Genomic DNA, 26,876 nt, shown 5'->3' with positions numbered 1-26,876 from the left:
GGTCTGGCCTCAGTCTGCACCACCTCCTCCTGGCATATGTAGAATTACAGCCCTTCTAGAGCTGTAACCTGGATCCAGGTCATACCTGGATCTCTATTTTATTCCCAAAGTATCACAGTAAGTAAGGGTTCAACTCCAGAGCTTTTCCCACCTCTCTCTTCATTGCACTGCAAATAAATTTCAAATGTTGAATCTGGAACATGTGTAAATTTGAGTAGGTTCATTAGTGTTAATTTCAGAAACTGTTAAAAAGTGGATAAATGTACTTTTCTAAAGCATATATTTTTATGCAAATGGTTCTGTTTCTGTCATAGTTGTTTATTTCCAACAACATATTAATCTCTTATAAGTACAGAATGATTTCTCCAGGGAGAACATGAAAGATGTATGAGGTCGTAATTTTTTTTAACCATATATAACATGGAAAAGATGTTAGAAATGTAAAAAAACCCAGGCATGCTTCAGGCATGATTCTTAAATTAAGTATTTCATCAGCTTTCTCCAACTGTTTCAGTCTGGTCTGTTTTCTCAGAAACATTATTTCAATTTTTTTCCCTCATATGAGTCATGAACAGACAGGGAAGGGAAAGTAGTTTTATTTTGGTTTTATACCAATAATAAAAGTAATATTTTCTTTTTTTTCCCCCTAAACTCAAGCATGGCTCCTACTATAATCCAGCAGCATAAAAGAGTATGTAAGGAAGTATTCTGCAAAATACTTCTGCCACAATAATAAATTTCACTTAGTACTGAAATGCCAGAGTCCTTGAGCCTTATCACTGCACCTGATTGACTGCCCAGTTAGACTCCAGGTTAATTAATATCTATCTTTTTTAAAGATGGATAAAAGATCCATCTTTATAAAAGCAGTCCTTGCTTCAGTACAATTCTAATCTACCAGTGGTCTGACTGTCTACTTCTCACAATCCTTGCAAACCCATAGATAAAATGATGCTTTTAAAGAAAGCTATAAATAAACTCTTACATAAAAATCTCTGTAGCACTAAAATTCCACCTGTTAAAATATGTTCTAGCTAGTTGAATACCTTTTTTATAACACAGAACTGGAAAAAAACATTTTTGCAGTGCTTTACAAAAACTGAGGATGTCCCTGCCCTATGAAGGAAAACTTATTACTCTGAATGTCTAGGGGCTTTTCTTCATGTCTGTCTCTCAAACGATAAGCAAATCTACTGTTTAGGGAAAAAAAATTATAAAAGGATGTGAATACTAATCACCCAATTCCTAGATTTTACTGTTCACTAGCACTTAAATTTATTCCTTAATTTCTTTATAATCAGAACACGGAGTGCCAATTTTGTCCATTCTTTCCAGCAGAGCTGAACTGAGAGAACGGTGAAAAGGGGTTTCCAGCCCAGTCATAATGACACTATCAAAACAGTGGGAATGTTGCAATATTCAAGCAGCTGTGCACTAAACTAAATCTTCATAAACAAAAAACAGAGGAATCCTGTAGATATGTTGTCTATAATGAAATAAATTCACTATATCATTCAACATAAGAATTATCTTATATAGATACACATAAATGAGCAATGAATGTGTTTTGTCTGAATGACAAACCTTGAATGCTTGATTTTTACTTACAAATAAAGAAAAGAACAAACCAACCAACGAAACAAAAAACAATCACACAAACTGGAGGTAAATGCTTACACAGCAGAAAAGGAGCTATCTTTCTTTGGTTTCTTCTTTTCTCGAGCATCACTAAAATCGAGAGCAGCTTTGTCCATTCCTAGTAACTCACTGATTCTGTCACGGCCATAGAACTCACCATATTTATCCATGACCTAAAATCAGAAGCAATATTCAAGAATAGTCATCAGTTGGGTAGATGAGCTGTTATTAAGTCTGGTTCTGAAGACAAGAGGTTTAAATACATGATATTTTTCATCTGTTTGTTTCCATCTGCTTATCACACAAGTTAGTAATAATTTTTTTTTCTGCTCAATTGCAATCAATTCAATAGGCTCAAGAGGTGGGTGTCACAGAATCACAGAATGGGTCAGGCTGAAAGGGACCACTGTGGGTCATCTCGTCCAACCTCCCTGCTCAAGCAAGGTCATCCTAGAGCACATGGCACAGGATTGTGTCTAGGCAGTTCTTGAATATCTCCAGTGAGGGAGACTTCACAACCTCTCTGGGCAAAAGATGTATCAAAGATAAGATGTTTCTACTCATTTAACAAAAACAGGAAGAGGAAAGGTATCTAGCAGCAGGAGAATAACTAAATCTATATCATCACCGACAGGAAAAAAAAATACACTGTGAGGTCACACAGAAAGGAGATAGTTTGAATATCCTAGCTACGTGAAAAGCTCTGATTAAATAAGATTTCTCAAAGATAGTAATTGATCCTTACTAGTTACTAGTTTCAAGAAAAAAAACCCCACCATATTTATTCTGCTTAAATAGGTTTTTTAATAACCCAAATATCTTGATAATGTTAATTTTTTTTGTCTTTTAACACTTAAGAAAATGAAAAATGTCCCCTCTTATAAACTAGCTCAATTGAATCCTTTTATGATTATTTTTATTAGTTAATAATGCAATAAAACTATAATATACATAAAATATGGAGGAATCTAAAGATCTTGAACATAGAGTTACAGTTAAAAATTATTTTCAGGGGATTCAAACTACCCCCCATCTCTTTCTTACAAAATTTAACATGTTTAAAAAAAAATTTGTCTGGAAATGAACATTTACTTGCTCTTGTTCTCACTGAACACAGAGCTCCTTCCTAAATATTACGTGTCTCTTCTCATTTTAAAAAGAATACTCAAAGAAATACAAAATTTTGAATAATAAGATTGTAACTGAGTGACTCCTGAAAGTGAGGTGGTAGTTTACCAGCTTTCAAATAAGCAATGTTTTAAATCTTTATTGATATTTTTGGAGATTTTTAGAGGCAAGCCTTCTTTGTAACATGCCCAAAAGTAGTGCTTCATGACTGGGGATTATTCTTCCAGCTGGGCATTAGGGTACAAATATATATAAAAGAAAAAATTCTTTGCAAAATAGGGTTATTTGAAGGTACTTAAATCTACACAGAGTAGTTCCTCAGCCAAAGATAAAGTACCAAATCTTCCACACAATTCAAAACCATCCTCCTTTCCTTTCAGTTGGAGCCTTCCTTGACCTAGTACCTTGACAGAAGCAATGTAGAATTTTATTTTATTTCTGGAGTACTCTGTCTAAGGTACTCCCTCCTCTTTGCTTAGACAGACAGATAGAAATCTGTATATAACAACTTAAAATATGAAAAAAAGTTTCAACAGCAAAATGAATACACAATTCAAAGGAATTTTTTATCAGGTTGGCCTAAGACTGTTACAAAGCAGAAGAGCTAAGGGCATTAAGAAAAACATGTTTCCAAAAGTATGACACAAGATTGGCATTAAATATTGTGAAGGAGGGGTAAATCCAATCCAGCAACATGAAAATCCTCTTTTTCAATTGTGACAAAACACACTAATACATGTATTCTTGCTGTAAGCTATGGTACAAATATTGGATTTATTTCTTCAGAGTAAGCTGAGAAAACATTTGAAATAGCCTTTGTAAGCAATGAGTCTCTGCTCAGAGAGGATTTTTTGAGAGAGAGATTGTTAGGTTATGTGATAAAAGCTCACCTGCACACCCACAGAGGACCACAGAGACACAATGGTTGGGGAAGAGTCCTAAGAATATCTTGCCCAGTTAGTCCCAGGGCCATCAGCCCATTAAAGGCCCATTTACTCGAGCCTGAGGAGTACAGGGGCACAACAGCAGGCAGGAGCCCAAACTGCAGACACCAAATGAATGGACACTCTGCCTGATCCCTCCCAGGGCTGTCCCAGGAGAGCCTGAGACCCAGTATTCCAAATCTGAAACCCACCAAGATGAGTCATTGGTAGTAACTCTCCAGGATAGCCTTTCAGACTAAGAGGATTACTGCCAAGCGATGTACACATTATGTATCCCATAAATGAGTTGTTATAAGGAGGAAGCAAAGGTGGAGAAAGGGATGAATTTCAGTGATTTGGGGAGGCAAAAGTGTGGGAAAACAGAGTGGCAAGGGACAAAAAGGGCCAGATGCATGTATATACCTTTCTGGTAAGTACAGTTGTCTGACTATGCCCTGTGCCTAAATAACTCAATCTGTCCTGTCTTCTTATTAATTCCTTTCTAATCTATTGGGTGAGGGACTCTCTATTGTTTGCGTATGAAAGTGAATACATAAATACACATAGACAAAACATTTTACACAATTTTCAATAAGCATACAAGTGTATACAGAAATTCTTCACATAACTTCATGACTGTATTTGAAATCTAGTTTTATACAGCAAACTGTATGCAGAAAAAGTTTGAAAGAATAATTACCCAAACCAGTCAAAAGCAGTTGTAAGAATGAGGTGAAAAAGGAATTCTGTTCATTTTAAAATGGTAAACGTCAAAATTTACACTGAACTGAAGTTATATTTCAAACTGTAGTACACATTTCTTCAAACATGAAAAGAAATATGCATTAGAATTTTATTTTACCTTCATACATGTTTTTAAAAGTAAGTCTTACCTTTCTTTTCACAAATTTGTCCCAGTAGTTATTTGGAAAAGACCTGAAAAACACAGATAAACAAGATTACATTTTAGACAACCATGAGAAGGTGTGGTAGTTACTAAGAGACCGTAAAAATTACATAGCTTGTTTCTAAGAGGCTCTTTGTAGTGCCTATCACCAGCTAGTCATTTGTGAAGCTGCCAGAATGAAAGTTGTCAAATGGTTTTCAGCCTACCATGTAAATGTAGCTTGAGAAGAGCAGCAGAGGCAATGCCTGCAGACAGGGTTCTAAAGAGTTACATCTCCCAGCCCCATCAGGCAGAGAGTCAGAACTTTAAATACGCTCCTAAAAGAGAGCCTTCAAGAGACACTGAAAGGATGCAAAGCACAGTTCACTCTCGAGCTGACAGCAATACAGAGTCACTATCACTGTGTTTGCCAAAAGAAAACTCAGTGCATTTTTTTGTCTTTTATGAAACAAAAATAATTTTAAAGCAAAAATCTAGGAATTAATAAGACTAAACAGTAATACTAAAAATACTAGTAAACATTAGCCTAACAGGTGCCTGACACATTTTGTATATTTTTGTATATCCTTGCTAGAAATATGTCCCTAAAAATTGTTTATTTCAGACAAGCTGGATGATCAAGTATATAATTGTGGAAATGGAAGAACAATTCCTTGCAAGGCTATAATGAGACAGAGTAAGTAAAAACTCACTGTGTGTTGATTACGAGCCTATCCCACTGTCCCTTAATATCATCTTCTGATGGCTGCTCAGTTATATATAGCCCATCAAATTCCAATTTCCTTGCCACTTCCTTTTCTCTCTTAAAAATAACCAGTGGAACCTGCAGTTAAAAAAAAAATTTACAGGAATTATTTAAAATGCACTGACATGCCTGCAAACTTTTAAGAAAATCTGGTTGTTATGAAAAGTTAAGTATGAAAACTGAACAAAGTAAAAACAGTATTTAAAAAAATTAAAAGCTTGACAATTGCCTACAACATGGAAAACGTATTGATGCACGAGGATTAGGTCGTTCAGAATCATTAAACTGCAGTGTAACAAACAGTCATAAAAAGGTGGCCAAAATCCCTGAAAAAGGATCCTTTAAATAAAAATAGCTATGGAGGGATTACAGTTATTCAAGTGAAAAGAGAGTTAAAATAATATCTTTTTAAAAATTCTTAGAAAGTCTAGTTCCAAAATTGACTTGGGATCACACTTTTGGATTTCATTTTGACATCCAGAGATGCCAGATTTTGCCTTTTATTTGTTAAAGATTTCTTGAGGTTTTACAGTAGGAAATAAAGTGGTTTCACAGCAGAGAGAAAGAAAGACTGTAAGCAGCAAAAAAGAAAAATCACATTCACATTCCATAGACTTGATTTGTCAGCAGCTGAGAGACCTAACCAGTAAGGATCAGGCTTTACCCACAACTCTCTTTCATCAGCAGGATGACATTCAAAAGTACAATCTGAGAAGGTAGATTTAAATAGCGGTCCCAGCAGAGTGGATTTTTCTTAGAAATCTGTTATCAACAAAAAATAAACCCTACTCTTCCCTGGAACTATTTCACAGGTTCCCAGAATGAACTCACCCTCCATTACCCACCTTGACTGTAATACTATTCAAGAGTGGACATGAGTATACTAAAATGGTAATAATAAAATTAGGACTACTCAAGCAATGTGATGATTACATTAGGTACAATGAAAATGTTCCAACACTATTTTCCAATAGTTAAATGAGAAAAATGTAGTGGATTTCATGTTGAGCAATCTTCTTAAGTAAACCTATCACATACAGGCCTGCAGTTATGAAGATTTTAGATTTCAAAATCTTCAAAGACAGAGATTGAAACCATATCTGGACTTTTCTTCAGAGTTTCAGAATTAGAAAGAAGACAATTCATTATGACAAATAATTATAACAATGTTTTTCCCTTCTAATCAGAGAATAAATGTAGTTTGAAAAAAAATGTGGCAAAGTAGCATAAAAAGTCATAGTAGAAAAAAGCTCAAAACATATGGGGTGGGAGAAGAGAACATCTCAAAACCCAGAAGTCTAAGCTTTCATATTTCAAGGCGACCAATGCAACAAGAAAACATTGTAGTATTTAGTGGTCTGCAGGGACACTTAAGGTAGAGTTGTAATGCAGTAATATGAACTAAAAATGCTGATCATGTCTTTAGCATAGAAAAAGTATTATCGATTAAAAGAGGAAAGTAAAAATATCATGGACCACATAAGATATTATAAGGACAAATTAGCAGCCATACTGGGTCATAGCAGAGGTCCATTTAATTTAGCACTATCCTGCACTTTGACCTATAGCTTATGCCTTGGAAGAGTGTAAAAATGGGGGAACTACATCCATATATATTTCTCCCAGGTTCAGAGATTTATGGCATTTGGTTTTCCTAAACAACAATAAGCATTTTGCAAAAAAAAAAATCACATCTTTATTTTTCACATTCCTAACAGAAATCTTCAGCAAGATATTCCTCAAAAGATGCTTAAGCTCCTGACAAAACACTACCACCAGAGTGTGTGTGTATGAAAAGTAGACATTTTGTATAGCCACAATATGCAGCAGCAATAGGCCAAAATGCTGCATGCTTTCCAAAAAACCCAGATGACAGACTAGTAATACAAATACTGTCATGTAGCTTCCTCTGGCCATGTGCATTCACACCTTGTCTTTGACAGACTCAAGCAGCTTTTGATAGAAGTTACTGTTGTCAGCCAGACAATTACAGCAGATCAGACTGGTATGTAACTTCCTGAAAACACATATCAATTTCTGTTTACATTACACTAACAAAATATGATTTCTTTACATGATTTCCCTCTCTGCTTCAGCAAGGTTGCTATGACTTTGTTTCAATTTATACCATTCAACAGATAAAAGAGTTTGGACCTAGAATACAAAAGAAAAGTTCAGTTTTTTCTTACTTTCAAACAGTAATACCCTATGATACAGAAGAATGAGATGACTGTGTGTAGGATGGCCAAAATCCGCAGCGTGGGCTCCATGTAGCCACTGCTTTCTTCCAGGACATAATGCACTGCAATGACCCTCTCATCATCACTTTCCAGGATGTTCAACTTTGTACTTTCACCATCAGATACCACAGGAAGTTCCTTTTCTTCTGTCACAGCAGATGTGGAGACCTGTTTAAATCACTTAATTTTAATATTGCAACTGTATTTTCTTTGATATGAGTTTTACAGTAATACAAGCTAAGTAGTATAGCTGAAAACAATGATACCAAGGACAACACAATTGTAAGACTTTTTTTGCATAAAAACATCCAGAAAGAATACCTTAGTGAGACCTTTTTATCTTGTTACACCAGCCTGTGATAGTATGCTTTTTCTTTTCTTTTTTTTTCCACTGTCTATCCATTGTAGCAAATTTGGCCCATGCTAAATTTTATCACCTCAAATTCAAGGGCACAGCCCTCTTAGAAGAAATCCAGTCAATTCCTGACAATCCCACATGTAGTCTTTATCTTCAGGGCTCTGCCAGAAACTGATTCGAATTCACAGACTCTAGAGCTGTATTAATGATACTGAAAGTCTTGACAAAATCAGTGATATTCTAGGCAGCTTGACATGATGTGACTTCTTGTTGTACACACCCCTTCAGGAGAGCACAACAGCACAAGAAAACATCTCAACTGACATGGATTAGTTTAAGTTGCCAATGAAGGCTCGGCTTGGCTGGTTCACTGTACTGTGAAATGGAACATCTGAGGCATGGGTATGCCTTACAGCCTGCTGCTTTGTTGCAGCACAGAACTTTGTAAATAGATATTTGTGTACTGGAAGTCTCTTCTTACTTCACACAAGCACTTCGGCTCTCCTCTAGATTTCTGAAGTGGTAGGATGAAGCAGGTATTTAATCTGTTAGGTTAGGCAGTTTTACCATGGCATATTGCCTACAAAATCCGAATGGTTTCCATTGTGCTACTTGAAAAGTAATATTTTGAAATATTTACCTTATAGAAAAGCAGGATAAAGTTGATGGCAAAAGCAACAAATAACGCCAACATCCTCATGTTGTAAAAGTTTCGGGCAAAATAATTCTGAAAATAGAACAGAACATAAATAAACTTTGACTAATAAAGATTCAGTCATAATTATTAGGTTCTTGCATGGAGGGGGTTTTTTTGTGTTTTTTTTCCCTACAGAACTTTTTAATGGAATTTTAAGTATTTTTAAAGAATCTAAACAAACAAAAAAACCCTCAACAAACATTTTGAGTGATGTACAAATTCTCTCCTACTCCACATTACAATAATGGATAAAGGACCTTTTGTTTCACTCCTTGCAGAAAGGATAAAGGATTTTTAATTGCCTCTTACATCTTTTTCATTGTCCTCTCAATACACGTGGAGACAACGTAGAGACATCACAATGTAATAGTAATGTAATAGTAATACAGAAGTCTCCATTTTCCCTGCAGCTCATTTTTCATTCATATGGTAAATTATTACCAAGAAATAAAAATATCTGCATATAAGTTTATTTTAAGTCTTCCTATTCCAAAATCAAATGGATTTTTACCAGGTCAGCAAAAATTCATCTGTGACCTATGTACTGTGAGTAGAAAGTTTCTCTGACATTATGATGCAATCAAAAGGATTGCAGAAATGTGCCATTTCCATTCCTGACAATTCACAATCCTTTACAGTAGACATTGTGAATGCTTTAACTCTCCCATAGGAATTCCTCAATTTTTCAGCCCTAATTATAGATGACTATTCGTGAAATATTAAACAAGACTATTAGAAAAAAAAATCAAGTCAAATTTGCATGACTCCTATGTGACTAGCCTTAAAAAAATTAATCTCAGTTCAAAAGCAAAATTTAAACACCTAATTTCCTAATAAGATTGTGACTACAGTTTTGTAGTTTTGCTATATTACTCATGTTACAAGTAGGCTGTACCTAAACAATTATCTACTAGATAAATAGCAAAAGTGTATTTCTTTTTGCTCTGCATTTCACACTAGCCTCAGTGAATATGCATGGAATCTACTAGCTAATAAAAGCATAGATTTTAAACAGTTCTACAGTTAACTCACGGATATCATATTTCACTTAGAGACTCTCATATGCAGTTTTACTATTTAATTAGTCTTATTTTCTACAGGTTTTGAGAAGTTTGACAAATATTGACTTGTTATTTCACAAAGAAAAAAATCTGTAACATCTTTCCTTATTTGGTTTAGGTTAAGCATTGTATCTTAGGCAATTCTTTTTATAGGAGAGCTTGTAACTTCCCAGAGTTGTCTCTCAGGAAAGGAGAAATCCTACAGGCTCATTAGTTGCTGTAAAAATTCAGGAATTTTATTCCCAGAAAAATGCATGGATGTTTTCTAATGATGTACAGGCATCTCTGAAGGTCTGAGTTTGGGAAAATAATTCTCTGCCTAAGAATTAGTATCTTCTATACTATTTGTGTGTTTCTTTTCTCTAACATTTCCATTAAATCTTTGCTTTATGTTCTTTTTATGGATGATGGTGGATAGAAAAATGTGGTCTTTCAGATGCTGTTTGTCTTTAGATTGGTAGAATAATATGTTGGTACATGTCTCTGCCAACAGCTAAACACATAATCTAGAGAACAGCTTACAAGAAGCTTCTGTTGGTACGCAATGATATTCTTCCAGAAGACTGATTCCTGAACTTCTGGTTCTCCATATCTGTGTGTATGAAGTTGTCTTAATTTCTGTTTCCCTTTGTCTTCCTTAGCTTTTTCTTCTTTTTCTCCATCTTCTCCTCTTAGGATACAAAAGAAGCCAAAATAGTATGTCAAGTCAAAAAAAGTTAATAAGTTAGTAAAGTTGCTAAACACAAAATTAAAATCACACACTGAAATAGGCTATTTCATCTTTTAATGAGGCCCAGTGATGAGTCATGCAGTTCACGCACATGAGATGTATCCCTCTTCAGTCCAAAGCACTGGCAAGAGTGACAGTCTGTTTAACTCTGCAGATAAATTTGTTGCTTTGGTACCTTGAAGTGAGAATGCTAACTGGCAGAGGCAGGTAATCAAGAATCTGCCAACCTTATTACCAAAGGGTCTGCTTCATAATCGTGCAGATAAGAGTTGCAGTGACAAAATGTCTGTAAGCTGACAGCTGTATGTCTGTATGAATGCCTATATGTCTAAGTGTTCCCCTCCAACCTCATGCATTTGAACTATCTGGTTCTCACAAATGCTGCAGAAAACTTTGGTTCTTCTTGCAATTACAAGTCAAGCCTCAAGTTTTAAATTTTTTATTTCTGCCCACCCGATGAATTCATAAGTACCCACTCCAGAAGGAGATGGAAGTAAGAGTGTGTCAGCATCTGATGTGTGATTATCATCACGCTATCCCATTACAGAAACTCAGAGTTAGTGGGCTGCCTTCTCCAAACACATGATCTGAAGAACTGTGAATTATTTAGAAGTTAATTTGACCTGTCAGCATGACAGATGAAAAGATCACCGAAGTACATTTGAAGTCAAATTTTTAAGTTACACTAATAATTTCTGCGTATCTCTCTACAAACAGAATAACTGATGTTCTAAACTAGTTCTCTTCTCAGAATATACTTGACAAACTTTCGCTTGAAAGTTTGTCATGTTCAGAGTAGCTTCAGGCGCTAATAGTGCCAGGCACTTCACTCCTCACAGAGAATATGGGTATCACTGCAACTCACACAGCCAAGCAGAGCAATCAACAGTGAAGTGACCTTGTAAGATCTGACGTTAAAGTAATACCTACTCTGCTTTTTCAGGTTCTGATTTTGTTTCCTCTTTCTCTTCCTTTTCATCTTCTTTCACCTGCTCCTACAGAAAGTCAGGTTTAAAAATATGTCTAAACACTGTTATATACTACAGAGTTAGTTTAAAAGAATATCCAGAGGGCAGAATGTTCGGTCTGTTTGATTTTGTTAAACAACCAAAACTCTGAGACAAGATGATAATTCAATTTACATTAATGAAGAAACAATTTAACACTGAGTTAAAAGTAAACCAAAACACCATGTACTTAGAGAAGGCTGTGGAAATTCAAGTTTATGACATGAGAAAGAGTAAGCCCTAGTAATGATATGTGATTCCCTTAACAATATGTCAGAAAATCCAGAAAAACAGAGATGTAAATTTCATTTCAAGACTATACTAACATATGAAAGAGGGAAACATACATCAAAAATAAAAGATACAGTTTACCTGGATTTTTTCCTGTACCTCAGGCATTGGAGCTAAGGAGGGTGTGCTCAGTAAGTCACTCAAACCAGCGTTTGGATTGTGAGGGATTAATTTATACTGTCCACCTTCTCGTTTCAAATCCAAACCAAATATATCTGAGAGTAGATCACTCTCTTCTGATAAAGTTTGCAGATCTGTCAAGTCTTCTGTAGGCAATGCAGCTTCTGTTGGCTTTCTCTCCCCTTCTTCTCCTTCCCCACGCACCTCATCCTGAGTGGGATCTGGCATATTAGCTAACAGTTCAGCCACCTTGATTTTCTTTGCTCCTTCTACTAAGCTTCCTCCAAGCAGCAAACTGCAGATAATGCGAAAGAAGCCCCGGACAACACTAAAAGCAAAATGCAGTAAGCCCATCAAAATACTCCAATAGGAAGAAAACAAAGCCATGACCATGTCCTTCATGGTCATTTTCTTCACTTTTTTCATCTGTTTCTTCAGGCTTTTCATGCTGAGCATTTTCATAAGAGTCATTAAATTATACTTGAGAGCTACTAATGCTGACTTCACGGTCACAAGAGAGAAGAAACCCATTCTAGGATCTTCTTCCTCAGGGTTATCTTTCTCATTCTCCTCTTTATTTGCTGACCTTTCATTCAGATCTGACTCAGAGATCTGGGCAGCCAGTTGCATTTCAAAGATGGTATCCTCACAGAAGTTAACAAAAAGCTCCATCTTTTCTTTCTCCCCGCCTTCATTTACAACATCAAATATAAATTGTCTCTTTGACTCTTTTACCTGAGGTTTCTCCCACTGAGTCCGACTTGACTCACTTATTTCGAAATAAACTCGTTCAATGCGCTTTGCGCTGCCCATGATTTCTATGCGTCCAAGGAAAGGCTGAAAGTAATTTAGCACACTCTCTGACAGTTCAAGAAAGGTTTGCAAGCGGGTATCATGGGGCATGTGCTCTGATAGGTTGGTCAGGAGAACAGCAACATTGAAACCAATGTCTTTTGCAGGTTCATGAAATCGTTTCACAAACTCCTCGTAGTCCAAAGTCTCATTCTCATCTGTTTCAGCACATGACAGCAGAAACTCAGTTTCAGACTGGGTGTAATGCTTATGGCTTTCCATTGCCCTGTGAAAATCCCTCTTTGAAATTATCCCTTTACCATCAGGGTCATATTCTTTGAATGCATCAGAGGAAGTCAAATCCTTCAATTTTAAGAACATATCAAAAAACTTCAGAATCATCTCCACATTGTTCGACGATTCCACAAGCATATCGACCATTTGCTTTCCAATAGTTCCATTCACAACATTACCTAGATGTGATGACAGGATATTAGAGATAATGATGGCAGCAAATGTTTCATCAAAGAAAAGTGTATTATAATGACTAGTGAAATAATCAAAGACTAAAAATTTTAAACTATTGGACAACACACTCATATGAGAAGCTAGCAGTAAAATCAGAAATCTTTTACTGATAACATTACCCTAAGAATTGGAAAAAAAAGTCACAGAAAGGAAGAGCTAACAAGGCTTGTTGAGAGACATCTGTTACATCTAAAATAGAACTAAAAGTGGGGCAGCATATTATGAATTTCACTGTAGTACAACACAGGCAGAGCTAGTGTCCCATTATTAGCATGAGTGGTTCAGCAGGTTATTCATGGAGCACAGCTTACAGTACTAAGAATTCACTTTGCTTTTGAGTGACCTATGAGCAAAGCAGCAGCAATGCATGCTACGCTGCAATCTATGCTGCATTTACTGCTCTCCCATTCTCTCAAGAAAATATAATGGGATACACATAAGAAGCAAAGAGGAAAAAAAGATCTTTGAATCATCTGTGTGTATGTCTGGTTACTCTAGCACTAGAAGCACTAATACTGTAGAGAAGCTAAAAGTAATAGTATTATTTCTTCACAATGGTTATATTCCCTGAGGAATCATAATTTCAGGACCTTGAACCTAGTCAGTCACTAGACAAATCAAAGCCTGTTCTTTATGGCTAAGAGCAATACCAAAATAAATGCAATATATTAAAGGTGTTAAAGTGACTGATAAACCGTTCACTTCCTAGAACTCGAGATTTCAACTTAAATAGTCAAAACTTTTTCATCTAAGCCAAAAGAGAAACCAAGTTCATGGAAAGAAAGTAAATCTGCTAGCCCTGGATTTTATACAATTCTGGCATTCAGAATTAATATCATTTATATTAACTGCACTAGCTAAATCTCCCATTCACTTTCAGATGTAAAAACTCTTCTGACAACTGAGGCATGAAAATTAAAAACTTTAAGGAAAATAAAGTATTATTTCTCAAATGAAGAAAATCACAAAGGTAAAAACTGTTCTAGAAAAACTGTGAAAGAGGATTTCAAATTTTTACTACCTTCCAGCATAGACAGCAACATGACAACCATATCTTTCTGAAGATCCATCAATTCCTTTAGCAATTCAATTTGACTGGAATCCTAAATAATGAACACAACATATATATATAATTAATATGTTTATTTCTTTGACATTTAAATATGTGCACACATATTTCACCTTGTAGAAATGAAACTTTGAAATTAGGAAGCTAGTAGTGTCAAAACTGGTAATACAGTGAGAATATATTTGACTGCTTGATTCCTTACAGTACATTTACAGGATCAAACATTTACACCATCATCTGTTAAGAGGGCAGTAATTTAATAAAGGCAAAGTGAAAACTGAAGGTGATGAAAAAATTTAAAACAATAACTCGGTATGTCAAGCTCACAGATGATGCTTCTAAAATATTGTTGCTTTTCGTGTAATCAAATTTACAGCTATGAAGACTTGTAAAAAACAGTAATAGCAGCAGCACACAGAGCTCAAAGTGTAACACAATTCAGAATGAGTGGTTCCATTATGGGCCACTGAACTTTTTTGGGGGAGAAAAAAAGTTGAAATAAAAATTAAAAATATTTATTAATAAAGGTCTATTATTTAACATTCTTAGACATACATTATATATATTTTTACACAAATTTTATCTCATTGGACTTTAAATCAAGTTTACTATTTCACTTGCCAATGATTTCAACCTGGAGCCTATCTGGATGGATTTATTCAACTACTTAGTTTCTTCCTCAGCAATAGACTGTTGCATCATGCCATTGATAAGGCATACTTGAGCATGGTTGGACGTCAGAGAATGGTACAAAAATATCAAGGTACTTTATGGCAACTTATATCTTGGATTGAAAACAGCATAAGTTGGAAATAATAAAGATTTCTAATTGTTTTGTTTTGTAAGTTTTCATTATAAATCTTTTAACTTACAAAAGTTACTTGCAAACTGGATGATCTTTGTTTATTTAGATTGAAAATTTTACTTTCATTTTCTACCTTATGGAGATTTCTTAATTATGACTATTATCGTGTTATTGCTTCCTAGTACCAGACTAGAGAACGAAAATGCAAAAAAATACCTCAAAACCCAAACAACACAGTGATTTAGTTTTGTTCCTTTTTAAATCTTGTTTCAAATGTTGTTCAAAAGTGACCTGGAAACTTATGATTGAAAGAAAAAAACAAATACTCAGCCTAGGCAGGTCCCTTTTACAGTCAAGAGCCATATGGCAGCTCCTTATAAAAACCACTTAGTTACACTCAACATCTTTGAAAACTGGCATTTCAACAGAATCTGAAAAACTTCACCATATATTCCTGTAATAAATATAAATTAACAAAAGAATCCACGTCTATTCTGGTATTTCCCAAGACTCTGCTGGCCCCCTTAAGGAGTTTCCAAACGGCAAGAGCTTGAGCTTCATGCAAGAGAAAGACATCATCACTATTTGTCACACGTTTCAAGTAGACTGTGCTTCTGTCATCCCACAGAACACTGTAAGTAACTCCACACACTACAGTGGATCCTGTGCAAAGCTGCTTGGCTATCTTTAAAGAGGCAGGATTAGTATCATTATTTTCTAGATGCAATAATTAAAAGATGCTGTGAAGCCACTCTGGGCACAGTTGAGAATTCAAACTTGTCATTACTTTAAAAAGAAATCTTGCCAAAAGCCACATCATATTTCATAAATAACACATAGCTACCACGTGTTTGACTCCCTGTCAGTAACTACTGAAATACCTCTTTCCATGTTGTTTTAGTGGTACAGGAAGAAAGCACAGTAGCCACCATGGTGGTCTATGAAAATATTGACTGTTTTTTCAATTCTTAAAGTTCTACAGGCATTTTAAATGCACTTTAGCAAAAATTCAGTGCATTACTTTTGCAAAACCGGTTTGACTGAGATGTCCCTTCACTATTTCTATAGTGAGTACTCACATTCAAAAGCAATTCACCCATGATAAAGTCTGACTACTCTAAATCTCTGCTGAGAGTGGAAATAGCTTAGACGCAGATGGTTTGAACTATAGTCAATAAACATGAACCAGGGTTCAATGCAGGACTCATCAATGAAGATGATGGGTCCTGCGTAAAAGGATCATGAAAAACTTCAGAAAACATTGTGACAGAATTTTGGTACAAAAGACTGAAACTGAGAGTTCTTTCTGAATATCAGTGATATGCTTCATTTGCAGCTTGATCTAATCTGCTTTGTGCCTGTGGCCAGCAATCCAATTACAGGCCCGCCATTCACATCCACTACAGTTTTCTAATTTACTCCCTCAATTCAATTGCATTCTATCACCTCTCCCTTTTCTTCATATTTCCTCTACTAACTGGTATTATTAATGACTCAAACATATTAATATGTTTGTTTTTCTTTTACAAAAATGCTAGTAACTTATAAAGGAAAAGTAAAACAAAACAATACCTGAGACAGCTTCATCTGCATGTGGGCAAACACATGAAGGAAACCAACGACAGCATCCCACAGCCTGCTATGTGCCAGACTTTGCTGATTCCCAGTACATGGCCCCTATGTTCAGGCAACAAAAGAGAAAAAAAAAAAAAAGCCAAACAAAAAAGAAAACCAGAGTTTGTTTGCAAGAAATGCAACAAAACCAGGAAGGAAGATACATAAGCAGTGCATAGTCTGGGGCTTAGGGGTGTCCTTTAGAAACTGCTATGAAAAATTAAACATATCTAGAATTATGTATCCAAGAACACCACTAACTGTAAACAATGCCTACTCCTAATAATCATTCTGCCTCTGTTTTGGACAAGTCTCAATATACTAATCGAAGACCATAAAGTGTGTATCTCCTTGCAACTTTAAACGACAAATGCTAACAGGGTACAAATCTTCAAGTTGATTCTTCCCTATGTACTTCTGTAAATCAGGAATAACTTTTATAGAAGGTTAATGCAAAATGTGCCTGAGGGATTAGAGAATCAGTCTCCTGAGTTTTTCCTCACAGCATATTCTAGCTGTTGAAGAAGATAATGCTAAAGAATATTTAAAAAGAATTCCAACTTCTGAAAAGAAGGAATACAAAATCTTTCGAGCCTCAAAGGGCAAGAAAAAAAGTTCTCCCAGATAAAAACACTACTTGTGATTTGAGAAATACAAATACATTAAATATATATACACACATGTATATGTTGCCTCTTCTCATATTTATTCAGTCCTATTCTATCACATTTCATCCTCATGAACTATAAAATACTATTTTCATATTAATTATCTTCATCTGAATAAAAACAATATAATAGACACCTAATAGTCTAATGAAATTCTCTCTAACCTGCTTATTATTTGCAGAAACAAACTGTAATATTGTTGACTTATTTACATGAGGAACTAATGCAGAACTAAATTACACTGAATTCTTAAGATATCATGGAAGAACTGCTATATTGTTATTTTCACAGAAATTATCCCAATCTCATTTATTGCTGAGTCCACCTCAAGTGCATCTCTACAATTCTCAAATGCAACATGTGAATTCATCATTTCAAACACAGCATTGTTGCCTTAAAACAGTCTTATTCATGACAGAAATCTCTATCTAGTGTTATATCAACTAAATAGCAACTATGATCTGCACTGACACTAGTTACTCAATGGAATAAAAGTAAAAACTTTTTAATGTGGGTAATACCACTGCAGTTTAATCCAAATTAAAAACAAAACAAAACTCTACTATCTTATTAACAACCAAAGGATGTTTATTAATAATTTTAATTTTTAATAAATTGCTAAGATTGAAAAAGAGTAGTGACAGATATATATACACTTGAATATTTTACTTCCTACATAAACAAATGCACTGATGTGGAAGCATAAATGCATCTATTTTATATTTCTATGTTATATCTAGCTACTTTATATTTTTATGACAAAAGTATGAATAGTTTTTTTCAAATCAATAAAATTCAAAATAAATTAATTTACCTGGATATACTCTGTAAGAGTATTGAATACTTGTTTTGCAACCTGGATGGCTTTGGAAAAATTTCGTTGTCCTTGCTCATCAATAACATCCTTCCCAGAATAATACCAATAGAAATCACTAATGGATTCCTAAAAAAAAAAAAACAGTTGCGAAAAGCACAAAGAGATTATGTAGTCAAACTGCCTCTAGCTGGTTATTCATCAAGATAAGAAAAACAACTTTGATAGCATTCCAGTTCGGAAAAGTATTTAACTTATAAAGGCTTCAAATGACCCCTCCCTAAACGATTCTAAAGTACTACTTCAAGAATTGTAGTTTCATCTCAAGGGAATCAATAGAAAAACAAATACACTGAAATAAATAATTATAAAACCCCACAGCAAACCTCAAAATAAAATTAAATAAAAAATTAGATCTGTTGGTACTTGCTCTTAGAAATACAACAGCCTGCATTCCGAAAAGGAGTGCTCGGTAGCACTGCCCTGTTGTGTGTTGTTTGTTAAACAATGTCTCTTTCTACTGCATGCTTGACACCTAGTCAATAGTGGGAGTAAATGTTGTTTTGTGTGCATGATTCCTCTCTCCATCTTCCCTAAAGGCGAGCTTATTAAAGTTTCAATAAAGCAAGCAACGAAATTAAAATCATTGTATTGTCCCTACAACTTCTACAGAATGCATAAGGATATAAAGCAACATTGATAACAGGAGCAATGCAAAAAAACCCAAACAAAACAAAACAAAAGAAAAAAAAACAAACACAAAAAACCCCATCCATTTTCAAAGCTTGGAATTCTCAAGTCAAATAAATAAATGGCTAAGGGGAACTAGATAAATAAACAATAATTAAAAACAAACAAACAAAACCACAAACAAACAAATAAAAACAAAATAAACAAACAAAACACCCACAAACATACCAAAATATATTATCACCCACAGTGATTTCCAGAAAGATGAAAATTACAAGTAAAAATTATTAACATTTATCACAAAATATGTCTTTCACATGGTTCAATCTGGAAACAAATCAGAATTTTTATTACTTCCTACTGGGTTGTGACAACGCAATGTTTTCCTATTTAAAGATATGGGAGATAACTCAGATGGCTGAAGGGTTTTTAATCTAGCATTGTGCTTTTGTTTTTCTTTTTGCCCTTTATTTCCCTCTTTAGAAAACCATGTGCTGTTCTTATGCTTCACTTCACACCAGCCTATGACTATTCATACAGCAGCCAGTGATCAGACTAAATCAGAACATGGATGAAAAGCTGAACTTGAGCAACACAAAACGCTTCTCAGTCACAGGGTAGTTTCAGCCAACTGGCTACTTGTGTTCACTGATACACTTAGCACTTATCCACCTTCTGCCTCCTTTCCTTAGTTAACAGGTTTCACTGCATTCTTGCACATAATGGTTGAAAACAGTCTTTCACACTTATGACACCTTTACTCTTCCGGTAAAAAATATAAAGAACCACAACCAGTAGAGAATTTCAGCCTTTCTCATCAATTTGGGCTACATTGACCAGAATAAATATCATGACAAATAAATGTGCTTCTCTAATAAAAATGAACATTTTGTGATAAGGATCAAACATGATTTTGTTGGAAAGTAAATTTTTTTTCTGGCAGCAAAACATATATTACTGAAAGAAATTCCAGAGAAATTAGAAAACCTGAAGTCTCCTCATACAAACTTCCGCTGTATGATCAAAAGTAACGAAAGAATAAATAAAAAATGCAAATATTGTATAGAAGCAAGTTATTGTTGTCATCTACTTAATTAGTATATAAGTTACCTACCTGAACTCTTAATAAGTAATCCACAGTAGAAATTATAATATTAACAGTTGTGTTGTTGCCAGTTTGAGTTCTTAGGTAATTCTGAAAATCTAAAAATTAAAATAAAAGTTTAATTTAAGTGATAAACCTATTTCTGAAAATTCATTCTGATATAAGGTGATCTAGAAAAGTCTATTATAGAGGTATGGATTTTTTTTACTCTTTTTTTTTTTTTTTTGCAACAAACCATTTTAAAGAGTTTTAGCATTTTATTGCAGAGATCACATACCAGTGAACTTCTGAAGCCAGAAGCTTGTTTGTCTATTTCTTCTGTAAAATTTAACTTGGCCTTGTTTTAATCTCATTTATAACTAGAACTACATCAATATCAACCTAGTTATACCTAGTATACATTTTGTTAAGCAAAATCAAAATTAAATCGTATAATTATACAGGTCCTGATAACTAAGTCAAAAATAGGTCCAATGGCTAAAACAGAAAACTATCCTTTTTTTCATTATTATTATTCCTTAAGAATGACACAGAGAACACAGGGAAATGTACTTAATGATAAAAATACACAACATCATACATTTTTACTATGTGTTTTTATATATTTAAAAGAGATGTTATTTCTTCAAGAAAGGTATTGTGTACTTTGTAATTTCACATACAATTCTTACTGACATTAGTGGCAAATAGCACACACCAGAAAGCGTATAAATGCCAAAGGACAGTAAATATAACTTCCCTTTACATTTCGCTCTGAATCTACCCTGTCTAGAAGTCATAAACCATGTACATTTTCCTATATAAATTTACCTTTCCTAGTTGGTCAAGATTCAAAACTCATAATTTTGGAAACCATTATCTTTTTAACAACCTTAACTTTTCTACAAAGTTAAGGCTGTTAAAAGATCTGGCAATTTAATTCCACATACATATTTTCCTTTCATGTACAGTCTAGCAGCAACTCCACGTTTCACAACATTTTATGAAGGCTGCCAAATCTTCACCAATGAAGAGTTTTTATCATCAGTTACCATCACCTTGACTTGGCTGACAGGCAGCCTGCCTACAAACCTGAATTATGTCCTTCACAAAGCAATTGAAGGAAGCGGAACAGGTCACAGGTGAATTCATCATCCTGCATCACCTTTTCTCCTGTAGAAAGGCCAGATGAAAGCAGGTTATCACAGTCTGCCAAGTAACACCCCATAGCCTCTGAAGAAAATCTCCATATTAAGAAAGAAAGAAGGGGAGAGAAAAATTATAACCTCCAATCTATCTGAAGCACGTATGACTTGTGCTTGGCAGATAGTTATTTGGTTATAAAAAAAGAAAAAATTAAATTACAAAACTTAACTTTTGATTTATAAATATGGCAGCATGAGCTTGGCAACATTTTACAAAAAATCCCTGATTTACATTCTTGTTTGACTTCACAGGGCATGGATGCTTCATCACATACAAAGGTAAATATAGGATTAATTTTGTTCCCATTCATCACAAAACCAGGTACTTAAAATACAGAATGAGATTTAATCAAACGGTGATGAAAATCATTCCTCAAATAAACTATTAGATTCTAAAATATTCTAAGATAACCCATGAAATTTACAGTTATGTGCATTTTCAAGAATCCCTTAGACTGAAATATTTAATGATTTAGCACCTTTCAGTTGCTGACACAAAATGTTAGGCATTTGTCTCCCTTGACAAAATAAGGCAATAGATTTATAATGAATTAAGACTAAATGCCAAAATGCTTTACTGAACTAGCCCCTTCAGTTCATGTTTTTGATAAATAGCTAATAGCCAAATAAATAAAGCTTCAAATTATTTTCTTGATTTTTTCACAAGAAACAATACACTAAAAAGCCCTCAATTAACCACTGCTATGTCAAGTACATCAATACATGCAGTTAATTTAGTACAGGGACATGTGAAGAGGAAAAACAACTATTCACCCAGGAAAACAATCACAACTGAGGAAAATGTAGAACAGCTAATAAAATGGCATGGGAGGACAACAATATAGATGTTAAAAAAATAAAGGACACCTATTGAAAGTAAAATTCCCATTTAGGACCTTGGAAATGTATTTGGAATATATATGGCAAGAAAAATGGAAGTCACAAAAAATCAACTTTTTAAGAATATACATCCTTAGAATGTGTGCTATTTGTAGACAAGAAAAGGGAGATAAAAATGTAAGCAAACTGCAAAAGAATTTGGAAGAATTTTTGCTCAGGGAAGACAATTGAGGTTCTACAAAGACAATATCTTTAGTATGTGAACAGGAGACCAGAAAACTGAGTAAAGGAATTAAAATTTAAAAGAAAAAAGAATTCAAAAATATTACAGATAATATCTAAATTAACAGTTACTTCCATACGGTTGTATTGGTGGATCATTCTAATTATAATGTCTACATTTATAAATTACTATATTATTATAATTAGATTATTACTGTTTGTGCTGGTTTTGGCTGTGATCAAGTTAATTTTCTTCATAGTAGCTATTACTGAATTGTAAACAGTATTTAGTACAATTTGGAATATAAATAAACATGATCAGCAGTTTAACTTTACATAAAGTCATGAACAATTACAAATTCAAGCTAATGGACTTATCCATCCAGAGTCTGTGAATTTTAAAGTGAGAAGCTTCAGTACAATGGTAGGAATAGGAAGCAAAAGCATTTTGAAAACTGATATGAATATTTTAAAGTACAAAATTTCACTCTTTTCTGTTGTCATTAAGTTATAATCTTTTGTATTAATAGTACACATCACTAAGGTATATGTCTACACAATTTCTTGTAACATAGGGAAAGATAAAATGCTCTTCCTCCTAACTCTAGATGTGGACTTAGGGCAGTCGTAAACAATATGCAATTCTTTCTCCAAGGATGAATTCAAATACCGTAAATGACATTCCATGACATTTTTCTCCATTGCATTTATAAGTACCAGACACACAGTTTTTCAACCACAGAAGACTGAAAAGCCTTTCAGCTAATTAAGCAATGAAAAATAAATTACTGTTTCTATCCAAGCTGATTATCATATACATACGATACATGCCCAAGAAGGTAAAATCAGGAGGTGGCTGTGCTCTTAAAAGCTGGATAATATTATCCAACATTATATGCAGGTTCGGCCCAGCAAGACACTTTCATGTGTACTTTCTGTCTTTTTCAAAAGCCAGAGTGTAGAATATTCTGCAGGATTAATCACTCTTTTTTTGATTTAATTCCTTTCATGCTTAAAGTTACACTTGGAGTCACATGCTTTGTTGGTCTAGATGAATATTTATATATTGCAAAAACGAGCATTACAGAAAGCCAAATATTTGGTGAAGCCTGTACCATCCCACATGTAATGCACGTAGCTTGACTGCTGAGATGGCAATGATTTTAGAAAATAACTCACAGGGAACATTGCTTGGAAAGATCAGGCCCATAAAAAGTCCAGCCTTTTCGTGCATACAGGTACCACTGAATCAAAGCCAATAAAACTAGAGTATGTTACAGTTTAATATTTTTCGACCACTGTTTTTCTTGCCCTCTTAGGAAGTAAGATTTTACAGAACAAGAAGGGAAACAAGCCTCCAATTAAAATGTTATACAGATTAATTTATGAAGTAATCTCCTGGCTTTTAGTACACTTACTGGAGTTTGGGATTTTTTATTAAATGAATTCCATTTTTAATATTGGAAGGGCTTGGAAAGGTCTTTTAATTAGCTCCACTGTAAATAAAACACACCATGAATACAAGTTATTGAAAAATTCTTCAAAATCAGAAGGTGTTTAGGTACATCATTACATATAAATTGAAAGGCCCATTCTTTTTAGAAATATTTTTTCATATTTCAAAATTAAGCAAACCACCCCCCCCATATCAAACAACCTGGCCACACTAAGATTTAAAATAATCCTGGTTTCCAATTTTTACAGCTGATCAAAATCCGACTAGAACCAACATTGGTAATGACAGGAATTTTAATTTTCGGATTTTACTTACTGACAGCAAGTGGTGCCTTACTGGTAACTACAGAATGGAAGTGGAGATCGATTTCTTTCTATAACACCTATGGGAGCAACCACTGTTGCTGTGCACACAGATTCATGCCAGTACACACAAAGATTTGCAAAGATTTTGTACTTAAAAACATATACACTGCACAGAGTACAATTTAGGCTGTCACAAATTTCTGTTGGTATGAGCTATATTCTGGGCATATATTTGTTTAGCTGTTAAAATGCTGCCATTGCTCATGCTGTATGTAAATTATATGGCTGCACACATGAAGGCTTTAAACCTATAGCTTTTGCAAAACTGGCAGGTTGCGTTTGTGATATACAAGAACAGATGTATCATGTGGAGGGAATGAAAATAAAATTCAATGAAAAATTAAATACATGGTTTTTTCCTTGAAAGTGCATGTGTCCAAGTTCAGTAATTCTCTCTCCTTTTTTTTTTTTAAATCCTCAGTGGTAAAGATCTGACTTCTATTACTACTCAGAAACATGGGTCTGATGCTGCATATTACAAAACTATACAAATACTTTCAGCTTTCAAAAGGGAATACGGCTCCTTTTTGATGGCTGTTAAGCAAGAGCAAACCTCTCACAAAATAAAGCAAGTGAATTTATTCTTATCACAAGACATAGACCATATTGGGTTGGATTGTGAGTCCTGCATACCTTTGACTTCTCAGCAATCTAACTCAAATAAGAAAGCACTTGTTTTCTCACTGGGTGACACAGAACAACTTCTCTGAAGTTACTCCAGTTCCCTTTTAAATGCAAACACTGATTCAAATACAGTGATATAAAGGTGGAAAACACCTCTCCAATGTAGGCTGCAGTGGATCACATAGAATTTAAACATCCACTTTAAGCATGACGAGACTGGTGAAGAACAAAAGCACATTTATTGATTTCACACTGTTAATGACTGAAAATAGCCCTGACATGAACCCACAGTATAGCTAGTTATTATATCACATGTATACCACTCTCACTCAGATTGATAGTCCTTTAAGAGCTACTGTCAGATCAAATCTCATTCTAAAATTGTATTTTATTAAAATAAGCCTTCTGAAAATTTATGGAGAAACAAAAGAGTGCCATGATACAATATTAAAAGATTAAAACCTAAAATAGACCTTTCTGAAAAAAGGGTGGTAAAAGGTAAAGTAATATAAGTGTAAACTTAAAATCTTAAATTTAGTACTTTATATGACAAGTAATACAAATCTCTCCAAAGGAAAAAAACATTGCACTTTCAAGATTTTTGTGACTCACAGTGAAATAGCAAAGAGTATGAGTGTTAAATGAAAAACCATTGCAAGATAATAAGCATTTCTACATGTCTTTGGTTTTGAACCCTCCTTTTTGGAAAAGGAAACAGAACAATCAAAACAAAATACATACAGAAGAAACAACATTGAGTACACCACAAAAACAAGTAAGAAACACGTTTGCTAAAGAATCATCAATGTTGTTACCAGTGGGGGTTCCAGGGTTTGAAAAGGGAAGGTAGTACCAGTCAGAGGAATATCAGGACAAGGCACTTACGATGTGGACAGCACAAAGAAACAATTGGAATAGAGCAATAAATCTCATATCCATGTTGACTCAAAACAGGGCTTTCTATCTGTTGCTAAGGTTGACATGGGACCAGAAACAAGGACTGCATATGAGGAAAAGTTGACTCTATTCCCATAAGTGTCAATGGCAGTTTTTCTTTGACTTTGGGAATAATAGTTTCAGACCTATAGGTTGCAAACTCAATGACAATTACTCATTAATGTGCTTCTGCAGCAGATGACATGAGAAACCACTAAAATGCACATTTTACATCCCATCATTCCCCTGGGAATATAATTGAGGAGTAATTCATTACTTATAAAATAAGCATCTTCCTCAAAAACAAAAAGGAGAGAAAATCTTTCTAATCTTTGGTACTTTCCCTGCAGTATTTACAGATGGTTATTCATAGGATTGCAAACAGACATAAGAATCTGGGTATCCCATAAAATCTAGATACTTTGAAACTGTTCACTACAAGACTTTCCCCACAGACACACTGGCTTGGCTTTCTAATGCTATCGGGTATTAATACCAGTACCTGTACAGCTCTTAGGTAAACTACTTTTCAATTAATTGAAAAAGGTGTGCTTCATAATATTAAAAGAAGTTTTTTGAAAGTAGCATAATGTCAACAATAATGTAACCTGAAAAAGAAAATTACAGTCTTTTTTGCTTGAATTTGCTTTTCCTGTTTTCTTGAATTTTCAGTAGCTGAACAATAATACATAAGAAAAGATGCTGTTAGCAAATATTATCCCTTTGTGCCAAGAAATCTTTGACAGTGATTACTGTATCTTGACACTGCTGCTGCTCAGTAACAAAGAAAACAAAAAGAAAATTATCCTAATTACTGTGTAGAATTTTGTTAATCTGCCAAATAAAAAATTTCCACTGAGAAAACAAATAAAACACCAGATCAGCCTCCTCCCCAACATTTGGCTAATGAAAAGACACTCCTGTGTTTGAGCTTATTGTTTCTGCTGACTGGTATACACATTTTGCATTTTAAATTCCCTTTTCACATGGTGACATGAACATCTCATGGCAACTGCTCCTACAAAGCTCTTCCATTACTTGAAGAAAAGAACTTTTGAGGTATAGCAACCTTAACACATGAAGTAGCTTTCCAAACGAGGAAGAGGCACCTGCAAACAGTATTGATTTCTCTAATTTAGAGATGCACCACCTCTTTCTTGTATCAACTCCTGACTGCATTAGATAAACCTAGCCAGTGGCATATCCTCTCCTTACTAACCACCCTCAAATCCTCACTGGATCCACCACTGATTTCCTGTGCTTGCACAAATCAGTGCAGCAATAAAGCCACATTCAATACACAACATAAAGGCTACAGG

At 34.5% G+C, this 26,876-nt stretch overlaps 1 protein-coding gene across 2 annotated transcripts in view; it reads right to left on the bottom strand.

Annotated features, from left to right (window-relative positions):
* Positions 1-26,876, bottom strand: part of RYR2 (ryanodine receptor 2) — a 389,904-nt gene that overhangs the window by 16,172 nt on the left and 346,856 nt on the right. For both annotated transcript variants that reach the window (XM_051783768.1, XM_051783769.1), the window contains 13 exons: positions 21,002-21,082; positions 19,940-20,028; positions 18,136-18,264; positions 16,612-16,716; positions 14,187-14,268; positions 11,807-13,110; positions 11,358-11,422; positions 10,220-10,367; positions 8,580-8,666; positions 7,531-7,749; positions 5,289-5,419; positions 4,583-4,625; positions 1,678-1,811 (listed from right to left, as the gene is read on the bottom strand). In XM_051783768.1, the coding sequence (XP_051639728.1) occupies positions 1,678-1,811; positions 4,583-4,625; positions 5,289-5,419; positions 7,531-7,749; positions 8,580-8,666; positions 10,220-10,367; positions 11,358-11,422; positions 11,807-13,110; positions 14,187-14,268; positions 16,612-16,716; positions 18,136-18,264; positions 19,940-20,028; positions 21,002-21,082 (2,617 nt within the window). The remainder of the gene's footprint in view (positions 1-1,677; positions 1,812-4,582; positions 4,626-5,288; positions 5,420-7,530; positions 7,750-8,579; positions 8,667-10,219; positions 10,368-11,357; positions 11,423-11,806; positions 13,111-14,186; positions 14,269-16,611; positions 16,717-18,135; positions 18,265-19,939; positions 20,029-21,001; positions 21,083-26,876) is intronic.

This window comes from Manacus candei, unplaced genomic scaffold (genome assembly GCF_025592945.1).
Source record: "Manacus candei isolate 608988 ecotype Guabito, Panama unplaced genomic scaffold, ASM2559294v1 h1tg000017l, whole genome shotgun sequence".
Lineage (NCBI taxonomy): Eukaryota > Metazoa > Chordata > Aves > Passeriformes > Pipridae > Manacus > Manacus candei.
This window is presented reverse-complemented; position numbering and strand designations above follow the sequence as displayed.